Source organism: Diceros bicornis, chromosome 1 (assembly GCF_020826845.1).
Source record: "Diceros bicornis minor isolate mBicDic1 chromosome 1, mDicBic1.mat.cur, whole genome shotgun sequence".
NCBI classification, from domain to species: domain Eukaryota; kingdom Metazoa; phylum Chordata; class Mammalia; order Perissodactyla; family Rhinocerotidae; genus Diceros; species Diceros bicornis.
The window spans coordinates 63,250,684-63,274,164 of record NC_080740.1 but is presented as its reverse complement, the minus strand read 5'-3'; the positions used below and the strand labels follow the sequence as shown (position 1 = coordinate 63,274,164).

Below are 23,481 nucleotides of genomic sequence, written 5' to 3'. Positions count from 1 at the left end.
AGGCGATAGGGGTGTCAACGCAAAATAACCAATAATCATTCTATAGATAAGAGAAATAAGGTGAGTTTACTTGAGCCAGAGTGAGGACATGGGAAGACCTTAGAAAGCGTTCGAAGAAGCATGGTTTTCAGCACAGTCTTATATCTTTTTAGAACAAAGAACATACATTAAACACACCCAGGATACATTTTCATCAAAGTTTCAAAGAGGTATCCAGTTGCAAATTAGCAGGTCACTGTGACCGTGATGTCAAGAAAGGGACTAATCCGGGCATTACCAATAGGGCATTTCCAATAGGGCTTAGGAGGGGAAGCACGTGTTCTTACCTTAAGAAAGCGTATCCTTTACTTCAGTGGTCAAGTAGAAGTACAACGTATGTTTGATAGGCCATAAGTCAGGCATTTTAGTTCAAGCCAAATCAGTTTTGAACCTGAAGAGTTACCCCATATACCTCAATGTGAGAATCTCTTGTCAGGGGCAACTTTTACTGTACTTGAGACCCAGCCTCAGAGGCAGCTGCCTGGTCGTGTGAGTATGTGGTTTTGGCCTTTGTCACACCAGACTCAGCAACACGGAAGAAGCTTATATTACAACTCCTAGAGTTAGAGGGCGGGTAGTTTACATATTTATTATTACTTGTCTTAGCGCTGCCAAGAGCGGCTTAAAGGCTCACTCCGTGGCTGCAGGCGAGATGAAGACAGAAAAGCACAAGTCCCCAGGTCCAAGTCTCCAGGGCGTGGCGTGGCGGCTCTCGGCCACAGACATTGGGGTCTCCACACGAGCCGGGGCCGCAGACGGCCCGGGCCAGGGCGCGCAGGACCCAGGGCAGGGGCATCCCTGCCGGGGCGCGCCTCCCCCGCTCCCGCGCCCCGCCGCCCACACAGGACGTCGGCGGAAGGGGGCGGGGGCGTGGCCGACTGTCTGTTCTCCAAGCGGCCAATAAAGTTTCGGAAGTTTGAAAAAGGAGGAGAAAAAACCCCGGGCCTCTTTGGCCGCCTGGGTGTGGACGCCTGCGGCCCGGGGCAGAGCTGGGGCGGCGCGGCGGGCGCGCGGGCATGGGGGTCACGGTGGACGTGCACCAGGTGTACAAGTACCCCTTCGAGCAGGTGGTCGCCAGCTACCTCCGAAAGGTACCCGCCCCGCCCTGGCCCGGCCGGGGCTCGCGTCCTCCGCGCTGCCTCCGCCGGCCCGGCCGTCTGCAGCTCTCTCCTCTCCTCTTCCCTCCTCTCCTCCGCTCTCCTCTCCTCTGCCCACGCGGAAGTCCTCACCGACCAGCTCTCCCTCCAGCTGCGGGTTTCGCCCCAGGGATGTGCGGGGTGAGGGTGGAAGTGGATTTCCTCCAAGGCTCCCCTCCACGATGAAGGAGAAGGCTCCATGCGAGGCATCGCGTTCACATCCCGACCCACCTGAAGGGAGAGGGTTTTGGGGGAGGGTCGCGGGGAACCCAAGTTCTGGAGCCCTGTTGAGGTTGCAGATGACTTGGTAATCGTTCTAGTACGTCATTGACCCCTTAAAAGCTAGTGGGAGGCGTTGAAGCCATCATCCTAGGTTACTTGGCATTATCGTTGCACCGCCTCACCACTGTCTCTTTAATTAAACAGCTGTGGGCCTTTGGGCAGACTGCTTACCCTCTCTGTGCCTTAGTTTTGTAATCTGTGAAATGGGGAAAATAACAGTACCAACTCAAAGGGTTATTGTGAGGATTCAAATGAGATAATTCCTGTAAAGTGCTTATCACAGTGACCAATGCTTAGCGCTCTAAACTGTGGTTTGTACTACTACAGCTGTGCACCCTGGCCTCAGTATTCAGGGACCCTCTTTATCTCAAAGGCTCCTCCTAGGACTGTGGCTCGTGGTAGTAGGAGAAGGGGAAATTTCTTTGGAAAATCGAAAGCACCCAGGCCTGGGAGGTGGGACCCTCGGACTCTAGTCTGGCTCTGCTATTAGTTCACTGATGATCTTGCTCCAAGGTCATCTTCTCTTGAGGCCTCAGTTTCTGCATGTCTAAGATAAGAGTATTGTATCAGAAGGTCTTTTAGGTTCCCCTTCAGCTTTCACATTCTTAAGCAAGATTTGCAAGAATTGTCATTTGCCTTAGGCAGGAGCCACTGAGCAATGCACTTCGTATGCAACCCAGAAGCCAAACTGAGGCAGATGTTGGGGAAGGAAGGTACTTACTTAGGTGATAAGACCTGACCTCCATTAGAGGAGGTGATGCATTTGGGGGCCCAGGTCACAAAGGAGTGAGTAGGACTTTGGTTAACATGGTGTTGCCATGGAGGCCTATTTTGGGGGGAATGTTGGCTTGCTGAACTTTTCAATGATCTCCAGTATCTAGAATAGTGCCTGGCACCCACTACATGCTCAAGATAAATCTGATGAATGATGAAGGAATAAATCAATGAAAGAATGAGTTATGGATCTGGTGTAGACTTTGCCTTAGGCCATGCTTCTGGGCCCAGAAAAGGACCAGCCAACACTCCATTTTTTGTTAGGTATGGCACTTGGGAATGTGGATGCTCTAATGCCACTGGTCTTTTAGAAAGCCTTTCTGGGTTGTCCTCATAGAGAGGCGATCTCTGGCTTCTCCGAACTCGAGGGGCGGTGTGTCCAGGCCTCACTGACTGTCTTCTACAGTGTTGGAGAGTTATTTCTGCATGTGTCTTTTTCCCTCATTAGACTCGAAGCTTCTTCAGGGCGGGACTCAGTCCTGCAGAAGCGTGTAGCACAGTGCCAGGCTCTCATTCAGAGAGTACTTGGCATGTGGCAGCTTCTGGGCTAAATACTTTTCTTGCATTCAATAGGTCTTTATAGATAACTTTTCTTCTGTGTGCCAAGCTCTGTGCTAGGTACCAGAAAAACATTGAAGGGCACAACAGAGGCCCTCTTCCCATGGAGCTGATGGTCTCTAGTGGGTGAGACCGACATTGATAAATGATCAACAAATGAACACGTAATTCCGATTGATCATGTGTACTTACACAGGGAAAGTTCACGGTGCTGTGACTGAGAACAGCAGGGAGGCTTGCTGTGGTCATTAGGAAAGGCATCCCTGAAGAAGTGGCATTTGTGAAATGATGGCTGAAGCGTGAATAGGAGTCTCCCAGGAAGTGCTTTCCATATATCATGTTTACTCCTCCCGGCAGCCTCAGGAAGTAGTTATGATTGACTTCCATTTCACAGCCTGAAGAAACTGAGAATCAGAGATGGTTAAGCAACTTTTCCAAGTGCCAAGAGCTAACAGGTGGAGAGCCAGGATTTCAAAACATCTAAATCCAAAGCCCACACCCCAATCACCAGGCTGTGCTGCTTTGCACATAATAGGCACTCAGATGATTATGGAGGGAATACAATGTTTCAGAATCACCTTCACTGTGCTCTTTATCCAATCTCAGATCCTTTTTGTCATCATTGTGGACCCATTGTGCCTGATACAAGGGTATAGCTTTGATGTGTGGTAGGGTGAGAACATAACCGTGTTTCAGTTGTCTACTGCCATGTAACAAATCACCCCAAAGCTTAGTGGCTTAAACCAGTGATAGACTTTTAATTCTCACAATTCTGTGGGTGGGCTGAGTGGTTTTTATGTACCGTGTATTATAGCTGAGGTCACTTATGTAGCTGCATTCAGTTGGGATCTGGTATAATTCTTATAAAATACTTAGTAAATGGGCCGGCCCCGTGGCTTAGCGGTTAAGTGCACGCATTCTGCTACTGGCGGCCCGGGTTCGGATCCCGGGTGCGCACCGACACACCACTTGTCTGGCTCTGCTGAGGCTGCGTCCCACATGCAGCAACTAGAAGGATGTGCAGCTATGACATACAACTATCTACTGGGGCTTTGGGGGGGAAAAAAAAAGGAGGAGGATTGGCAATAGATGTTAGCTCAGAGCCGGTCTTCCTCAGCAAAAAGAGGAGGATTAGCATGGGTGTTAGCTCAGGGCTGATCTTCCTCAAAAAAAAAAAACAAAACTTAGTAAAGTGCCTGACACATAGTGAATAAGGACTGAGGAGGATATTTTGGAAGGTAGGGCTGGAGAAAGTGTAGGTGACCATTTGCAGAGTCAAGGCCTAGTGGTGGGACTGTTAACACCATGGACAACACTACGCTTCCATTCTTTCCACTCACAAAGCAGTCCTTCAGAGATCCCTGGGAAGGGCTATGTGACTATTTCTAAGAAGTCAATAGATCCATTTGCTGTGAGAATTTTCACCAAAGTTATTCAAAGTCATGACCTGGGAGTCAGTAGACCTGGATTCCAATCATTGTGCTTTCCCCATTAAAAGTAGTCTTCGGGGGGCCTTGGGAAACAGTTTTCACCAGCCTGTGCTGTGCCCTTGTGCAATTAGAGAGAGACATCATCTGGGGGCCTACTCCATGAGCTCATGGTAAATAGGGCTAGTGGAAAGTAAATGGGGCTATTTATGCAAATGAGAGAAAGGTACTCCTTTCTCTAGGTGGATGTAGCCTCGTGCCCACTGGCCTGCTTGACTGGGAGTCTTTGTGCAGTGAGCAGCATGTACAACTGTATAAGACAACCCTACTGTCTTAATTTCTCATCTGTGAAATGGTAATGCTCCGTACCCCACCTGTCTCCAGGGATTGTTGTAAGGATCAAATGTGTAAGTTTGACAAGTATAAGCTTTTTATAAGCCTAAGGTAGTAAGAATGATCTTTTCGGCAAAATACACTTTTATTTTTCTTTTAGTCTGTATGTATTTTTTTCAAAGGAAAGCACTTGGCAGAAGGGACAATCATGAAGATCTCTGGGAAACATTTAATCTGATTTTGCACAATGGTATGTTTGAAGCCACTTCAGCACTGAGGAAGTTCTATTTTAAATAGAATCTACTGATCTATGGCTTTTAGTATGTTAGACTTGTCTTCCAAGTTATAATATACTGCTATTTTTAAAACCTGAGGAATGTTTGCGCTTCTTACACCTGCCTGTTGGATACCACAGGCAAGATATTAGCTACATGCTTTCAAAGCTAAGTGGCACCTTGAAAACAAACACAATACTCTTTGTTCATGGAATGTAGTGTTTCTCAATGAACTCTTCATGGAGGAATGCCATGAAGCCCAAAATGGTTTATTCAGATGCTAAAATGTACTTTCCATGAACTTTAGTGTCAATGCACTTGGCAGTGTATTTTGATTTCTTTCTTTGCGTGACTCTTAGCTTTCTACCTCTCATCACTTAAAACTGTTTCCTTCCTTTTACTTAAAACCCTTTACAAAGAGAGCGCAAAGGTGCATGGATGAATGTAGCTGTCTAGAAGCTCTCTGGAAGCTCACAGGGGTCTGTTTAGTGAGCTTACCTTTCAGGAGCTGGATTCAAAGACTTATTAAATTTCATCTATCTGAAATCTAAAGTCATTAAAAAGGACCCAGAGAGCCGTTGTGTTAACTAGATTTTCTTATTTATTCTCAAATGAGGCCAGAGAAGTTATAGTTTTTCCTACCATAGAGTTGTTCAAGTTAATTTTCTTTTTATGCTATAGGCAAAAGAGTCATTGTGAGTAGAGTGTAAGCTTCATGGGCAAAGATTTTGTTATTTGTTCCTGGTATATCCCAAGGACCCAAAGAGATCCTTGAACATAGTAGGTTCTCGACAAATCCTTGTTAAATGAATGAATAAAATACAACCTTCTGTGGTTTAGCCCTATGTAATTTCAGACTGAAGTCTGTGGGGTTCAGTAACATGTCCTTATCTTGGATACTGTAATAAAATGGACAGATTAAAATAATTTCTTTGCTTCAACGCAGTGGCCTTGGGTTTTATTTATTCTAGCTAGGGGCCTGATGTGCTGAACAAAATGGTTTGAGCATTTACCCTTAAACTCATAAAGGGGATTTATGAATGGCTATTTCCATTTAGAGTAGAAAGTTGATTGGGTAATTAATAATGTTTCCATTTCTGATCCTATCTTTTCTCCCTTGCAAATCTGACACTTACATGTGTGGAGCATCTCTCCTTGTGGAGGTCCTGAAATATTTGGGGTGAACCGGCATTTCCAGAATAAATGATTTGACAAACGATAGGCCTAGTTTAACATAATGGTTATTTATCTTTTTGCTAACACTTTAATAGTCTTTCTTCACTTTTATCTTCCTATCCTCAATTCTACTAGAAGAAGATTAGGCATGACATGAAGGAGAATGGGGCAGACGTGAAGAGCGTGGGCTCTGACATCAGACCGGGGGGATGGAGCGCTGTGTGAGTTTGGGCAAGTCAGTTCATTTTTCTATGCCTCAGTTTCCTCATCTGCAAAATAAGAATAATAATAACTATTTTGTGGAGTTGTTGGGGAGAATTAAATTGGATAATGCACATCATTGCATTCAGTATACATAGCTTGATGTCAGCATATAGTAAGTACTTTTAAAGTACTTGTTTAAAATCATGATGGTAATACTAACAGTAATAATAGTTTATTACATTTATTCCATGAACCTGAAAATAAACAACTGAGAGAAGTAGTCTGCAGAACTCTTTACTAACTTAGAGTAGTAAAGGGGAGAGTGAGCATGAATGAAGGTTCACATTTGAATTACGATTTATTTTTTAAATGTCATTTAAATAATATTAAAGTGTACTTGATAACTTATCTAGTGGAAGTTGTGGCATAATTAGTGCATGAAAGATAGGAGATTTTTAACTAACTAGGTACTAATAGTTAAACATTCATTTTGTGTCTACCAGTAGACATTCATAATAAGTCTGTGTATCATTTTGTCTGTGGGAGATGAGAAGATAAACATGGCCCTGGCCTCGAGGAGCTCACTGTCAAGGGGGACAGAGGGAAATATATTAATTTTTGTGATTAAGTGCTTTCTCAGGGGCATATCACAGACATATAGTGTGGGGCAAAGTTCGTATTTTACTTATAAATCTATGAGAGCTTTTGGAGTACTTAGAAAGAATTTGTTGCCTTTTTTTTTAAAAAGTAAATATTCTCTCTAGGACTTTTCTGCGATGAGGTGCTTTCCCTAATGCTAGTGGACAGGAATGTGTCAGGGAGTCCTTGTATTTCGTGCAAATTCTGAATTGGTAAAGCATGAGCTTGTGAGGTTTTACTAGTCTAGGAAAATAAGAAATATCTTCTAATAATTTTTTTTTTTGCTGAGGAAGATTCACCCTGAGCTAACATCTGTTGCCAGTCTTCCTCTACTTTGATGTGGGTTGCCACCATAGCATGGCTGCCGATGAGTGGTGTAGGTCCTTGCCCGGGACCCGAACCCAGGCAGCCGAAGCGGAGCACCGAACTTAACCACTAGGCCATGGGGCTGGCCTCTAATAATTTTTTAATCATCACTTAAATATATTTGGATCACAGATGGATACTAGCAGTGTACTTAATACCACACCACAGTAAATTGCAAGAGAAAGACTGAAGTCTTGAAACTTAGTTTTCAAAATTGTTGATTCATTCTTTAGTAGCAAAACTAGCTACTGTAACTGAGTATCTGCACGGTGCCAGGTGTTATACTTTACATAAAATTATTTCCTTTCATTCCTATAACAACTCTTTGAGGTAGTGTTTTTTCTGATTTTACAGATGAAACTGAGGCAGACTGAGATTAAAGTAATTTGCCCAAGACTCCCACAGATGGGCTTTAAACTGAGGTCTCTTGGATTCTAAAACTCATTCTGTTCTCAGCACTCTGTCTTTATTTTAATTTTGTTTTTTATTTCTTACTTTTTCATTCAGAAATAATTTGACTTATAAAACGGTGCAAAAACAGACGAAGAATTCCAATACACCCTTGACCCAGCTTCCTCAAATCCATGTATAATTTTTAAAACCAGGGAATTAACATTGAGACAGTGTTAACTAATCTATAGACCTCATTCAGATTTTGACAATTGTCTACTAATATTGTTTCTCCAGTTTAGGATCCAGTGTAGGATTCCACATTGCATTTAGTTGTTGTGTCTTAGTCTCCTCCAATGTGGGACGGTTCCTTAGTCTTTCTTTGTCTTTCTGGACCATGGCACTTTTGAAGAATACTGGTCAGTTGTTTTGTAGACTTTTATTGTATCTTTAAATACATTGGGTTTAGGTATGCACTTAATGTTGAGATAAGAGGATCTTCCTTTCTTCACAATTGTAAACTATTCCTTTCAAAAAACTTCATTATGTCATTGCCGATCATTAGAACATTTTTGAATGAATGAGGGTGATGTACGTTGGTTGACCTTTGTTTAGAATCATAACTTGTCCCAGCCAGAAGGGCCTTTGAGGATCATGTGGTGGTCCACCGCCCTGGCCTCACAGATGGCACCATCAGGGTCCTCACGTCTTTGCTCCTTGTCCTTTGTCCTTTCTCCATCGTCCTGCTGGCTTGAAAGACCAACGAACAGCCATTCAAAATATCTGTTGAGGGCCCGGCCCGGTGGTGCAAGCGGTTAAGTGTGCGCGCTCTGGTGCGGCGGCTCGGGGTTCGCTGGTTCTGATCCCGGGCGTGCATCGACGCACTGCTTGGCAAGCCATGCTGTGGCGGCGTCCCATATAAAGTGGAGGAAGATGGGCAAGGATGTTAGCCCAGGGCCAGTCTTCCTCAGAAAAAAAAAGAGGAGGATTGGCAGATGTTAGCACAGGGCTGATCTTCTCACACACACACAAAAAATCTGTTGACTTAAATATGATCAGTCTTTGATCATTGAAATTTTGATTAATCAATGACTCATTCGATCTTGGTGTAAAATCAACTTTGCTTTTCTTCTAAGATCGATAATTGTAAGTGGTTCCTAAAGGGAATTTGGCACAGCTCACGGTGATTTCTTTGTGTAGCTAAACGTCAAATCACTTTTCGGCAGCCCCACCCCTTTGCTTGCACGTGTTTGGAAGCAGCCTGGGTAGCCATGATTCCCTTCATGTTTATAAAACAGGTGTGTTAATATACCGGACTTATCTTAGATCCTCTTGGCCTTCTTTGCAGGACGAATACAAATCTGTCAGCTCAACTGCTTCCTTGGGCTCTTGGATAATGCCATTTGGAAGTTGGTAAATGATGACTCCTTTGGAGGTCATTGACTTCTTTTGGGGGGAGGGTGTTATAAAAGGCAGGCATTGGAAAGTTGATATTTTAATAACTCCTTACTCTGTTAAGAGTAGGCTTTATGAAAGCTTATATATTTTTACCCCCATAAATAAGAAAGGTAAATGCCATATCTTCATGAAGCTCCTCCCACAAATGTATTGAATGTTATTCCTGTAATTAGATGGACTCAACTTCTTGGCCTCTCACTTTCATAGCTATATGTGTTTTAATGTTTATTTTGTTTTTGTTTTTTTCCCAGTATTTTGAAATTTTTGACCTCTTAACCGTTTAATATGTAGAAATAAATGACAGCAGGGTATATGACAATGTAGGCGAGTCTACATTTTACCCTCGTTAGACTGTTACATACATATCATATATACAGTGATATTTGCAATAGATTTATATCTTGGGGAAAGGGAAAGGAGTTAGTTTATACATTCTGTGAAGAAAGTAAAAATCATAGGTAAGTTCAAAATGAAGTCAAAAATACCTTGAAAAATCCCTTACATCACCCAGAAGGTATGGGATGCATGGCACATGTACACAGCTCCGTGTGGTAATTCTTATGCCACTGCTGTTTGTGGTCCACTGAACAGCTCCAAGGACAGCAGGAGTTTTTGGCAGACATCTGGGTCATCAAACCACTTTGCTTCCTTGCGAGTTGCTAGTGTGGAGTGGGGACTGGAAAATCTCAGCATGACCCCTGCTCGTGTGCAGGCTGTATGCCATTATGTTTTTAACACAAAGACTCCGAATCTTGATACTTGTTAATATATTTACTTGTTTTGGGGAGGACTAAATGAGATGATACATATGGCGACCTCTAATACAGCACCCTGCTCAGGCACGGTAGATGCTCAATAAGTCTTTGATGGGCTTCGTCCTGACCTAGCTTGATCCATTCCACTGTCACATCGTGTTTGAAAAGGTGTCCGGAAAAACCTGTCTGCCTGCTTCCTGTCTTCTCAATTGGCATTCCTGGTGGGGACACTGAGCAGCCTTCTCTCTCTCAATCCCTTATCTGACTTCAGATTAAGTTTCATGAATTAAATCATGAATATTAAAGTTACCACAAGATGGCGTCAGATCATTTCAAATAATGCCAGATAGGGGGAGCCTCAGCCCAATAAATGTTTAATTTTAAAAAAGTTAAAATATATGCCTTTCACGTCATGGTGTTTAGCTATTATAAATAAACATCTAATTTCTTTTCTCATTCTCGTATGGAAACAACGCCATATCGATTCAACTCCAAAAGTAGTAAGAAAATGACTTGAATCTTGCAAACGATTTTACTGGAGTGAATAGTTCAGGATCTCTTGTGTTTGGCTAATAAAACTTCCATTTTCCATTTGTTATTTACAAGCCTTGTCTAATGGGTGACCCTTAAGTAGTTTACAGTGGCCCCTCTTCACAATTTCCTGTCCCCCTACTATCCCTTAGTCTGATTTACTTTCTCCTGATATATATATATATATTTTTGGTGAGGAAGATCAGCCCTGAGCTAACATCCGATGCCAATCCTCCTCTTTTTTTGCTAAGGAAGATTGGCCCTGGGCTAACATCCATGCCCATCTTCCTCTACTTTATATGGGACGCTGCCACAGCATGGCTTGACAAGTGGTGCGTTGGTGTGCACCCGGGATCCAAACCTGTGAACCCAGGGCCGCCGAAGCGGAGCGCGCAAACTTAACCTCTGTGCCACCGGGCCAGCCCCTCTCCTGATATAGTTATTGTTTGTTTGTTTCCCCAACTAACATGTAAACTGTCTAAGAGGCTGCAGTTTTGTTTGTTTCGTTACTGTATCCTCAGTGCCTGGAACAGTGTCCGGCCTGATAGGTACTCAGAAAATTGTTAAATGAAGAATAGAGAGTTCTCACTATTATTTAAATTGATACCCTTTGACTTAATGAGCAAATATTAAAATTACATAAAAGTATGAAGTTTCTGAGTTTATAATCTTTAGGAATTTCACTGATAACTTAGGGAAGTAATCAGAACTTGAAAACTTTTATCACTGTGCTTCTCTGGTGATTACATCTCCAACCTCTTTTGTAATTTAATTCAGTAATCTTCCGACAACTTACAGTGTATTTATAATATTCAGTCAGGATGTATTGATGAATATGAAATGAGCAAACTAGAACTGTATTAAGAGGAAATCCTCTCATACTCTCATTTTACCTTAATGTAAAAGTTCTAATTCTTACACAATTCACATACACACACAATTCAGGGGATCTGTTAGAGTCTCAAATATCTCCCTTGCTTCAAGGGTGCTGTGTAAGTGAGGCTCCTTGCTGAGGAACAGAAGAGCTAAACCTGACCTTCTGTAATGGACATTATCTTTAAGAAATACCGAGGGCTAAAACAAGAAAGCAGTCACTAATTTTGAGCATTTCTTTCGGGAGCAAGAATGAATGAATGAAGGAATATTTAAAAAGCCGTGTTTTTGATTAGTTCTCCAGATTGCAGTTGCCAGGGTGGAAGTGTGAATGAAAGTTGACAGCGTGGGGCGTGATGAGCTGTTGAGGCTGCTGAGGACAGAGCCCCTTGCTCACTTCACAGATTGGTCCCCAAATGAAGTAAGGTTTATTTTCCAAATGATCCCTGAGGTCAGTGAAGTTTATCTTCCAAATCATTCATTCATTCAAGCAAATATTTATTGAGTGCCTACTGTGTGCCAGACACTGTGCTAGGTGGTGGAGATACAGGAGTGACTGAAATAGACAGTATTCCTGCTCTCATAGAGCCTATGTTCTGATCCAGTGTTTTTTGGGCCACAGATATCTTTAAGAATGTGTGAAAGTGATGGGTCCTTTTCCTTGAAAATCAATCAGTCAGTCAGTCAGTCATCCTCTTATACACACGCATGCGTACAGGCACGCATGTAACATGCTGCAGGGTTGAGGAGACCCATACTCACTGAGTTTTGTATACCATTTCCTGGGGTTCCGAAGACCTAAAGCTCAAGTTTGCCAAGTGGAGGGCCCGCCTCTTCTCCTGCCCCTCAGCCTGTTCTCGCCTCCCCCTCAGTGCCTTATGATGTCTCGGATAAGACTTCCCTGTAGTTTTCTTTTCAGATTTGGTCACATGAAGAAGCAGTAAACCTCTGGGAAAAGAGCCCCAGGGGTGCTTAGCAGGCCTGTGTCAGCAGCCACCTGTCCTATGGCTTTGAGGAGGTCACTTCCCCTCCCTAAGTCTCCCTTTTTGCAACTGAGCAATGGAAAGGGTTGGGTTTGAGTAACTCAGAGGTGATTCGAGGGTAGGTTAGTGGGCAGGCTTTGAAGGCAACAGAAAGTACCTGTGGGTAAATTACAGTACTGATGCTCATTAGCTGGGTGATTTTGAGCAAATTACTTAGTTTGTCTGAGCCTTATTTCTCACACATAAAAGGGAAAAAACAGGATATACCTCATGGAATAGTTTTGAGAATTAAACTGAAATAACGTATGTAAACTGCCTCGGACAAAAATGGTGGCTATTATCAGCTGTATTCCATCCAAATTGTCTTTCAAGGGAATTTAATCAATAAATAAACTATTTCTTGAGCACCTGGCATAGACTATGTCTATGGTTCTACTGTGATGCTAACCCAGCCACCAGGCATGGTACAGGACAGTAGTGAAGGAATTCACTCTGTATTAGGCCTGGTTTAACTTCCTGGCCCTACCACTAACTAGCTGGGTGACCCTAAGCTCTTGCATCTTCATTCAGTTTCCATTTCTGAAAGATGGGATAATGATACCACATGACCCAGTCACAACAGAGAGGCTGTTGGGAGATTTAAACAAGATCGTGCAAGTAAACCAGTTAGCAGGGTGCCTGGACAAAGAACACTTGTGATTTATGTGAGGCTGGTTCAATATTAATAGTATTATTTATCTATTAGCTTGACTTGACATCCCCCTCTCCATCTAGAGCTAGGTCGAATCTACGGAAGGCTTCCCCTAGATTTCATACAGATCCAGCTGGTGATAGCATCTCACTTACCTAGGCCAAAGCAGTAAAATTAAGACCCTTGATTGAAAACTGGCCTTAGAGGTTACTTGGAAAGTATTTTACTATTCCTGCAAATAACTGTGGTTACTATGAAATAATTCACTTTGGTCAAGGATGAATGGTAATTCTTCTTTATGTGTTTTCATTTAGTATCCCCACCCCATGGATAAAAATGTCATCGCTGTAAAAATTGTGGAGGAAACAAGAGGTAAGTTTTCTGAATATACCTCAAGTTAGTAATGATCATTAAGTGATACTGACTTGTCTTTTTTTTGAGGAAGATTGGCACTGCACTAACATCTGTTGCCAATCTTCCTCTTTTTTCTTTTTTTCCTCCCCAAAGCCCCAGTACATATGTATATCATAGTTGTAGAGTTGTAGCTCTTCTGTATGGGACGCTGCCTCAGCATGGCTCGATGAGTGGTGAGTAGGTCCGTGCCCAGGATCCGAACTGGCAAACCCCAGGCCACTGAAGCAGAATGCGGGAACTTAACTGCTACGCCACCAGGCTGGCCTCAAGTAATACTGATTTTTGTAAAGATATGTGTGTTTTTGTGTGTGTGGCCTGTTATGTTTTAAACAGCTATATTATATTTCTGTATTTGAGGTGACTGATGGAAAAGGACACCCGGCATTTACAGCAGAAGTCTTGCCTAATATGCTCTTGTTACTTTCCCAGTTAATAATTGATGACAATTGTAACAGCTAACATTTTTGAGCACTTAATATGTGCCGGGCACTCTTATTCTTACTAACTCTCATTTAATCTTCAGAACAATATATAGGTAGGTATTATTATTACTCTTATCTAATGAATGAAGAGACCAAGGTACAGAGAAGTTAAATAACTTGCCCAAGGTCACATGGCTATATCCCTATATCATTTTATAGATGGCAAAATTGATGTGATGAATAGCATGTATATGAGATGTTGACCATAAAGTGATTAGGTTATGGAATCATAACTGTACTTGGCAATGTGGTTCAGCATTGACTAGAGCAGGGGTTGACAAACTATACTTGTGCTGCCCGTTGTTGTAAGTAAAGTTTTATTAGCACATAGCCATGCCCATTTGTTTACATATTATCTATGGCTGCTTCTTTGCAACAACAGTAGTGTTGAGTTGTTGCGACAGACACTGTACAGCCCACAAAACCTAAAATATTTACCATCTGGCCCTTTACAGAAAATGTTTACCAACCCCTGGACTAGACTGTAGGAGTCTTCACTGTTCTCTGTCATTCACATCTCCAGCGGGAGCATTTTCACTCTCAGTGTTTGAACTCGAGAACTGGGCAATGCAGGAAGCTATAATGGTGCACATAATCAATGTATAAACCTTTGGGGACACCCAGGCCCAGGTCTAACATGCTCTTGAGCCTTCTGAGAGAACTTATGAGATACTACTGTTCTTTATGTGACTCTGAGGCCTTCTCTGTGCTTAGTGAACACAAAACTGTCTTTTGCTTGTGAGGGTATTTTCTGCACTTCCATAACTCTATATTTTAAAAAACATTTTTGCATGTACCTGCACTCAGGATGGGAGAAACTTGTTATTTGGCATCAGAGAAATCTGATTTCAAGTCCTGATTTCGTTACTACCTGCATGACCTAACTTCTTGGAGGCTCAGTTCCTTCATCTGTAAATGAGAAAATAATAACAATCCTCTTTTTAGGTTGTTGTGAAGATCAAATGAGAGAACAATGTATATATTCTAAAGTGGTATAGGAATGCTGATTACAATTTCTACCATTGACAGGGGCACCTTTGCCTCCAGGAGTGCTCGTCCATTGTCTCTATGCTGCAAACATTGGATGAGATGACCAAAGGATGCCAATGGGCAGAGGAGGTGAACCAGTTGCTCACCCTGTCAGCAGCTTCTGGGCAGCCAGGGTGTTTGCACCCAGGTTCAGGGCTACCATAGCCAGAGCTTTGAGAAACCCTGTAGGAGCGTAACTGAGTCACAGTAATTCACAGAGCAAAAGACAATGCTTCAAAGTTTATCTTTTTCTCTGACTCGGTCTCCCTTTTTCTTAATTCATGTTTATCGTGTGTTTTTTACATCCCTGGTGCTATTCTGGAAACTTCGTTCCAAAACAGAATAGTTCCAGTCACAGGGAGTCTGTTCCCCAATGAGAGAAGAGTATGCCTAATATAATTAATTATAGGTTTAAATTTTGTAGCTTGAAATCTGTGCTTGAAAACGTGTTTGGTGCAGAAGGTGGCAGAATCAGATTCTCCATCTTTTTGTTAAAACTTTCTCTGTTGGAGTTGAGCAGGAGGCTCATTGGCCGTTGTCATTGGAGTGTTGACATTGATGGTCCAGAGCGGTGAACAATTTGCGATTCTTTTACCCTTGACTTTAGAAAAGTGCAGTGTGACTAGCTGTTTTACCCTTATTCTTTGATCACAGATAAATTTATTTGGAGTGATTTGGCCCAGAAAAATGGTCCAGGACACTGAGTTTTGAGTTAAACATTTTCTCTAGGAATTCTACCAATAGAAAGTTGAGATTGACATTTAAAGTTTTATTGACATTAAGTCAAGAATACATTTCCTTAAATTTTTTTTTGAGTCTAAAAATTTTCTGTTTCTAGATGTGTCAACAGGGATCATCTATAGAAAGAGGATTGCAATCTGTCAGAATGTGATTCCAGAAATTTTAAGGAAGGTAAATTCATTTCAAAATTTAATCAGATTTGGTGTAACATTGGGTAATTTTCAAATAGTCACGGAAAGAGCATTTTCTGATATAAAGGAGTGATAGAACTTTCCCAGTTCTTCTACCTCATAGCCCCTCACAAGAAAGCCCTCTCATATCCAACCTCAGTTTTGGCAGTGCAACCAGAGATAGTTTTTTTCTGTCTGTTTCTGTCTCTCTCTCTTTTGTGGAGGGCTCTTAGTGGACATAGAGATGGTTTACAATTATTTTAAAGATACCTGGACATTTTGTGTGAAGTGACCATCTTTTATAATCTGTCCATGGTTAGATATGACTCTTAGATAGGAATGATCAGAAGTGGGCAGATGGTAAATATCTAGTCCAATCTTTAGTAAGGAAGACAAAAGATTCAGTTTCTATTTCACTGTCAGAGAGAACAGTTATTTCAGGGAGTATAATGTGCTCAGTGTTCTCTATAAGTCTTTTTGTGTATGTTTCTGTAAAGTAATGGCATTGATGATGAAATCTTCATGATAGCAAATTTTTTTCTCTCTTTGAAATCCTTAAGCACTCTGGTGATTGTTGGAAAAGGTAAGTGGAAATTTTTAATCACATTGCTTGAACCATAGAGGAGTTATTGATAAGAGTCCTTTTAGAATTGTTAGGAAATGAGAGAGCAACTTGATACGCACTTTTTAAAATGTCTCAGATGGTTGTTTCAACCCGGAAGTGATTCTGTGTGTGATGTAGAACCCAGCTGGGCTCCTGCTGATTGCTTGCAAATTATATTACTATGCTGTATGTTAAAAAAAAATGGCGGCTTCTATTACTTCCTTATCATGGATTAAGACTCTGTCACATTCTTTAGTGGAAAGAAAGCTGATATGACAATGAAAATGAACTTTCTTTTATTTTCCAGATGGTAAAATATGTTGCAGTGTATGCAGCAAATTATTACTGGCTTTTTCCACAGAGTGTGTACCCTGCCTTTGCCCTATATACACGCTTTGAATCTATTATTTAAAAAGGCATTCAACTTTGTCTTGTATCTCAATTCTTAAATAATTTAAGGACACCTCTGACTTGTACAATTCTGCCTTTGTAGTTTTCCATGTCTCCTCTACCTAGGAAAGCATGCATTTCTAGATATTGAAAGAGTTTAAAATGAAGAAACTGTTTTATCTGATATTGTGTTGCATGTGAGCCCGTAAGTGGGCCCAATTAGAATCCATCAATTTAAGAAGGCCGTAACCAGCCCTAGAGGAGTCACGAAGGAGGCTGATAATTTGCTTAGTGTTTAGCAGTTAGGGAAATCAGGCCAGGGACTGTACAGCCTGTGTAAATTCTGGGCCATTTGCATGAGGCTGGGCCTCACCAGCATTTAGTAAGGTCATAGTATGTTTGAGTCTCAAGGACTTACAGCCTTGGTAAGCCATCATCTGTATATGAGGATCGCTTGTCCTCTTAATTATCCAAGACTAAAAGCAACTCTGCACAGAGTCCTTACATAGCCTGCTCTTCCTAAATTGAGAAAGTCATCTTCCCTCTGTTGGACAGGTGAGCATTTTAAAGGTACCTAGTATCCAGTTAGAAGAGGAATCGTGGCTCAATCCTCAGGAAAGAAACATGGCTATGCGGAGTCACTGCCTTACATGGACACAGTATGCATCTATGAAGGAGGAGTCTGTCTTCCGGGAAAGTACGGAAAATCCAAATTGGTAAGATCACCTCTGAGTGTGTGTGTGTGTGTGTGTGTGTGTGTGTGTAGGTTGGGTGCAGGGATGCACAAATGAGCACATATATTAAAAAGCTATGATTCCATACTTATAATCTCTGTTTACAGCTCAAATAAATTACCAATTATTAATTTTTAATCACAACTAATTAATGAATAGATTTCCCTTTGGGGGAAAAATGACAGAGCTCAACTCTTTTCTGATCTTCCTATCCATCCGGGTTCATTTTTGCCCTCTCCAGAGGCAATGAGTGTTAGCAGTGTGCTAAGTATTCTTCAAGATCTTTAAGAGATACCTTTAGGTATTTATGTGTGTACTCACAGAGACTGTATAGTATGATTTTGTATATCTTTTTTACATGCTTGCTTTCATTCTGTGTACATCATTGTGCACTTATTTTTTTGCTTAATAGAATGTTTCTAAACTTTATCAATTTGATATATGTAAAATCTAACTTATTCTTTTCAACTGTTGCATAGTATTCAATCCTATGATTATACTACCTTCTATTTAGCTTTTTTCTTTTTGAGAGACATGCAGATGGTTTCTAGTTTCTCTTTATTACAAACAGTACTGCAATATTTGTGAAGCATATGATCCTTATATATGCTATATGTGAATGTTTCTCTAAAGGAGAATTTTTAATTGTCAGGTTTATTGAGATATTTACATACAATAAAATTTTTTCTTCTTAGTGTATAGGTCTATGAATTTTGACAAACACATATACAGTTATGTAAGCACTGTCACGATCAAGCTATAGAACATTTAAGGTAGATTTTAAAAAGCTACATGCCAAGACAGTTAAATGGGGAAAGAATATTCTTTTCAACAAATGGTGCTGGCACAACTGGATATCTAAATACAAAAGAATGAAGTTGGACCTCTACCTCACACCAAATATAGAATTAACTCAAAATGGATCAAAGACCTAAATGAAAGAGTTAAGACTGTAAAACTCTTAGGAGACAACATAAGTGTAAATCTTTGAGATCTTGGATTAGGTGGCAGTTTCTTAGATATGACACCAAAAGCCCAAGCAACAAAAGAAAAAATATGCAAAATCGACTTCATCGAAATTAAAACCTTTTGTGCTTCAAACGATACTGTCAAGGAGGTGAAAAGACAATCCAGAGAATAGGAGAAAATATTTACAAACCATATATCTGATGAAGCACCCAGTATATAAAAAGGACTATTACAACTCAGTAATAAAAGACAACCCAATTAAACATAGGCAAAAAATTTGAATAGATATTTCTCCAAAAAGATACAGGTGTACCTCGTTTTATTGCACCTTGCTTTATTGCGCTTTGCAGATACTGCGTTTTTTATAAGACCTTCCTCCAGCAAAAGGATTATGTCTCACTGAAGGCTCAGATGATGGTTAGCATTTTTTAGCAATAAAATATTTTTAAATTAAATTATGTACATTATTTTTTTAAGACATAATGCTATTGCACACTTAATAGACTACAGGACAGTGTAAATATAACTTTTATATGCACTGGGAAACCAAAAAATTCATGTTACTCGCTTTATTGTGATATTGGGTTTATTGTGGTGGTCTAGAACCAAACCTGCAATATCTCTGAGGTATGCCCTTATACAGATGGCCAATAAGTGCATAAAAAGATACTCAACATGATTAGTCATTAGGGAAATGCAAATCAAAACCACAATGAGATACCACTTTAAACTTGCTAGGATGGCTATAATAAAAAAGACACACATTATCAAATGTTGGAGAGGATGTGGAGAAATTAGAGCCTTCACACACTGCTGGTGGGAATGTAAATAGTGCAGCTGCTGTGGAAAACAGTTTTTCAGTATCTCAAAAAGTAAAACTTAGAGTTAACACTTGACCCAGCAATTCTACACTGTATTGAAAACACATGTCCACACAAAAACTTGTACAGGAATGTTCATAGCACCATTATTCATAATAGGTAGAATATGGAAACAAACCAAGTGTCCATCAGCTGACGAATATATGTAGAATATAGATGTTTGGGATTAATTATAAAAGTTGTGGCCAGAGAATAGAGGTTTGTTTGTTTGTTTGTTTTTGTACATAGAAGTAGTAACAGGATGGAATTGTATGATTTTATGCAAAAAACACAAAAGTCTTTCATTTCATCTACCTCGTTTCAGCTTCAATTTTCTCATATATCTGGGCTATTGGCTGGTCTGAAAAGCTGAACTGAACCTTTATCAGTGACATAAAATGATAATTGGCCTTGAGAATCCAGGAGAAATCTCCCTTAGGACCTTTCTCTTTTGTGTGTTTTTAAAAAAATTATTTTTTTTATTTTGTTTTTTTATTGAAGTCACATTGGTTTATAACATTATGTAAATTCCAGATGTACATCATTATATTTCGACTTCTGAAGACTGCATTGTGTTCACTACCAAAAGTCTAGTTTCCATCTGTCACTGTACAAATGTGTCCCTTTACCTCTTTTGCCTTCCCCTCACCTGCCTTTCCCTCTGGTAACCACCAATCTGTTCTCTGTATCTATGTGTTTGTTTATCTTCCACATATGGGTGAAATCATATGATATTTGTCTTTCTCCATCTTATTTTGCTTAGCTTAATACCCTCAAGGTCCATCCATGTTGTTACAAATGGCAAGACTTCGTCTTTTAAAAATTATTTTTTAAATAGTCATTCTGATTCTGGAAAAAAGGATACATGAGTCTTGTAAAAAATATTAAACAGTTCTGGAAAAAAAGAGGAAACCATTTTTATCACCTAGCAATAGCGTTTGTTTACATAATTTTCTTAAGTTCATTCCTAATTGGCATTTAGATTGTTTCTGAATTTTTTGCTATTACGAACAATGCTGTGATGAAATACCTATGATTACATATTTCCCCATTCAGTCAATGACCTTTTAAGGTAGATGGAGCAAAATGGGATTTCTGAGTCGAAGGTTATGTGCATTTTATATATATATATGTATATTTTTTTTTTTTCTCTCTCTCTTGTTTTTTTTTTTTGTGAGCAAGATTAGCCCTGAGCTAACATCTGTTGCCAATCCTCCTCTTTTTGCTGAGGAAGATTGGCCCTGGGATAACATCTGTGCCCATCTTCCTCCACTTTATATGGGACGCCGCCACAGCAAGGCTTGACAAGTGGTGCATCGGTGCGCGCCCGGGATCCGACCCTGCGAACCCCAGGCCGCCAAAGTGGAGCACATGCACTTAACTGCTACGCCACTGGGCCAGCCCCACATTTTATATTTTGATATGTATTATCAGATTCCTCTTTATAAAGGTTTGACAAGTTACACTTTTTTCTTTCTTTGGTTTGTTATGGTTTTGTTCTCTCCAAAACACTCTCTTAGATTATTGACACAGCAGGCCAACATTTATTGACACCTACTGCCAAGGTAAAGCTAGATCCTTTACTGGCAGTGTTTTGAGACCCAGGTTAAATAACTTACCCAACGTGATACAATCAGTAAGTTGCCGAGCCAAGATGTGAATCCAGGTATCATGGACTCCATCCTGAGCAAAGAGGTGACGTAGGAACACAGACATTTATAAAGGGTGGATTTATCTCAAACTGTAGATTACTTTGACTCCTAGGCTATGGAAAATGGGTTTTATCCTTTTAGCAACAAGCAGCCGCACGAAGGTTTTTGGGTAGGAGATGAGGTGATGAAAGCTGTGATCCAGACTCTAGGAAACTTATGTTGTCTTAGCTCTTGACATGGATTTATTTATTTATTTATTTATTTATTTATTTTTTAATTTTATAATTTTTTATTTATTTATTTTTCCCCCAAAGCCCCAGTAGATAGTTGTATGTCATAGCTGCACATCCTTCTAGTTGCTGTATGTGGGACGCGGCCTCAGCATGGCCGGAGAGGCGGTGCGTTGTTGCGCGCCCGGGATCCGAACCCGGGCCGCCAGCAGCGGAGTGCGCACACTTAACCGCTAAGCCACGGGGCCGGCCCTTGACATGGATTTAGAAAGGCATTTTAGGCAGGCATTCTAAATGCATGGGTAATCTTGGGGGGATGTCAAAGAAAGAAGGACATATGATTACTTTCATTCGTCTCCTTTGCCAGGCAATGTGAGTAATGGCTAGCCACTGCACCCAGAAGGTGAAATATGAACAATTTTTTTTAAAGGAAAAAAAAGCTGGCGTGGTTACTGAGTCTAAAATTAGACCTTTAAGCTGTGTGTTGGTTAGCAGGTGTGGGTGTGTGATGGGAAACCAGATGTCATTCTGTCCCTGTGCATGGCCTCTCAGCTCAATTCAGAGAGGGGCTCGAAATGGGTTCCCTGTAGAATCTGACTAAGCCTTGCTCTCCGTCTTTTTTGCGTAGATCCAATTTTGGTTTCCTGTTCATGTCTCTGCAGTTCTGGCACATTCTCGGGCAAGAACTACATCGGTCTTTCCCCTTGTCTGCCTTATCACGCATGTGGGTATTTCTGTAATGCTGTCTTCCTTTATTAACTTCATTGGATGTTTTCTTCCTGCAGTTTTTATGGAATGGAATTTACATCCTTTTCAGAAGGTAGAGTGATGTGTTGTTTTTCACTCATCTCACTTTTCCAGGGTCCAGCTTGGTATTCCATGCCTCAGAGAAGTCCTACACTTATTCTATTTCTTCTCCTCTATCAATTAGGCTGCTTTTCACAGCAAATAGCAGATACCCTGACTCAGATGATACCAGCCATTGCTTATATATGTTTATTTACTATGTGCCAGGCACTATTCTAAGTGCTTGATATATGTATATATATGTGTGTATGTATATACACACACACCTGCATATGTGTGTATGTGTGTATGTGTATATATATTCATTTAATGAAAAAATATATATATATTCATTTAATCCTCATAGCAACCCTATAAGGTTGGAACTATTATTATCCCATTTTGAGGCTTAGAGAGGTAACTTGTATGGATTAAGGTGGCCAATAAGTGTCAGATATAGATTCAAACCTGGGCAGTGTGACTCCAGGATCTATGCTGTTGGCAAGGACACTGCCCTTCCTCTCAGTAAGGCACTGTATTATCTCATAACCAAGTGGCTGTAGTTCCATAGTTGTTGTTCTTTTAGGTCCATCTTCCCCTGTGTAGCTAATCTTTTTTCAAGTTGGGTTTCCTCATGGCTGCCAGGAGCAGCTAGAGTCAGCGTACTTCTTTGTCCACATTTAGTGAGGGAAAGAGATCTGTGAGAGGAAGAGAAACTATATCCCAACCATAGGGGGAGCGACCTTCTCCTGAATGTGTTCGAGTCAACTCGGATCACCAGCTCCCTCCTGGGCCAATAAGACTATTGGGCTGGTTGGCCTTGACCAATCAGGATCTGCCCCTAGACTGGGGGTGGAGTCCGGTCCCTGTGAAACGCATGGGCTGCGTGGGAGGATGGGCACCTGAACAAAAATAGAGTCTGTAAGAAGGGGATGCTGCGCACCTCTTTTCCTCTTTGCATTTCCTTTTCACCACGGTGCCCACTGTCTTTGTTACGTTTGGGAAGGAATAGAAACTTACCACTGCAAATGAATACAGGGGTATCTCTGTACCAGTGATCAGGCCTCTCAAGGGACAGGAACCAGGAAGTGGAACGCCAGCAGGAACTAAGGCAGCCTCATAGTCTGTTGTCTTTCCCTATCTGGCTCATTTGTCCAACAATCTACAGATCTACTTTATTCACACAGCCAACCTGGCTCCTCCAGGCCTGTGCAGGCTCTCTCATATCCTATTGCACAATAACTGACTAGACTCTTGGGTTAGAATCCCACCTCTGAAACTACAATTATATGCTCTTGCACAGTGTATTTCATTTCTCTGAGTATGATGTATGATGGGGATAACATCCCTACCTCAGAGGTTGTTGTGAGAATTAAATGAAATAGTACATGTAGAGAGCTTAGAACAGTGCCTGCCCAGAGGGGTCAATAAATGTTAGTGATTAGTATTATTACCTTTATTGTTGTTATCATCTTAAAAAGTCACATGACTTTTGATTCTAATCCTTAGTATGCATTATTTTAATATAGG

The 23,481-nt window shown here is 41.0% G+C and overlaps 1 protein-coding gene across 5 annotated transcripts in view; it reads left to right on the top strand.

Moving 5' to 3' along the window:
- Nucleotides 1-1,038: 1,038 nt before the first annotated feature.
- The window catches only part of PRELID2 (PRELI domain containing 2), a 68,364-nt gene continuing 45,921 nt past the window's right edge, over nucleotides 1,039-23,481 (top strand). For 2 of the 5 annotated variants that reach the window (XM_058543175.1, XM_058543166.1), the window contains exons 1-4: nucleotides 1,039-1,130; nucleotides 13,205-13,262; nucleotides 15,654-15,727; nucleotides 17,276-17,436. In XM_058543175.1, coding sequence (XP_058399158.1) covers nucleotides 1,056-1,130; nucleotides 13,205-13,262; nucleotides 15,654-15,727; nucleotides 17,276-17,436 — 368 coding nt within the window. In that variant the 5' untranslated portion in view covers nucleotides 1,039-1,055. Of the gene's footprint in view, nucleotides 1,131-1,181; nucleotides 1,317-8,953; nucleotides 9,013-13,204; nucleotides 13,263-13,397; nucleotides 13,478-15,653; nucleotides 15,728-17,275; nucleotides 17,437-23,481 lie in introns of those variants that run through there. The other 3 variants (XM_058543187.1, XM_058543196.1, XM_058543205.1) reach the window with 3 other exon arrangements.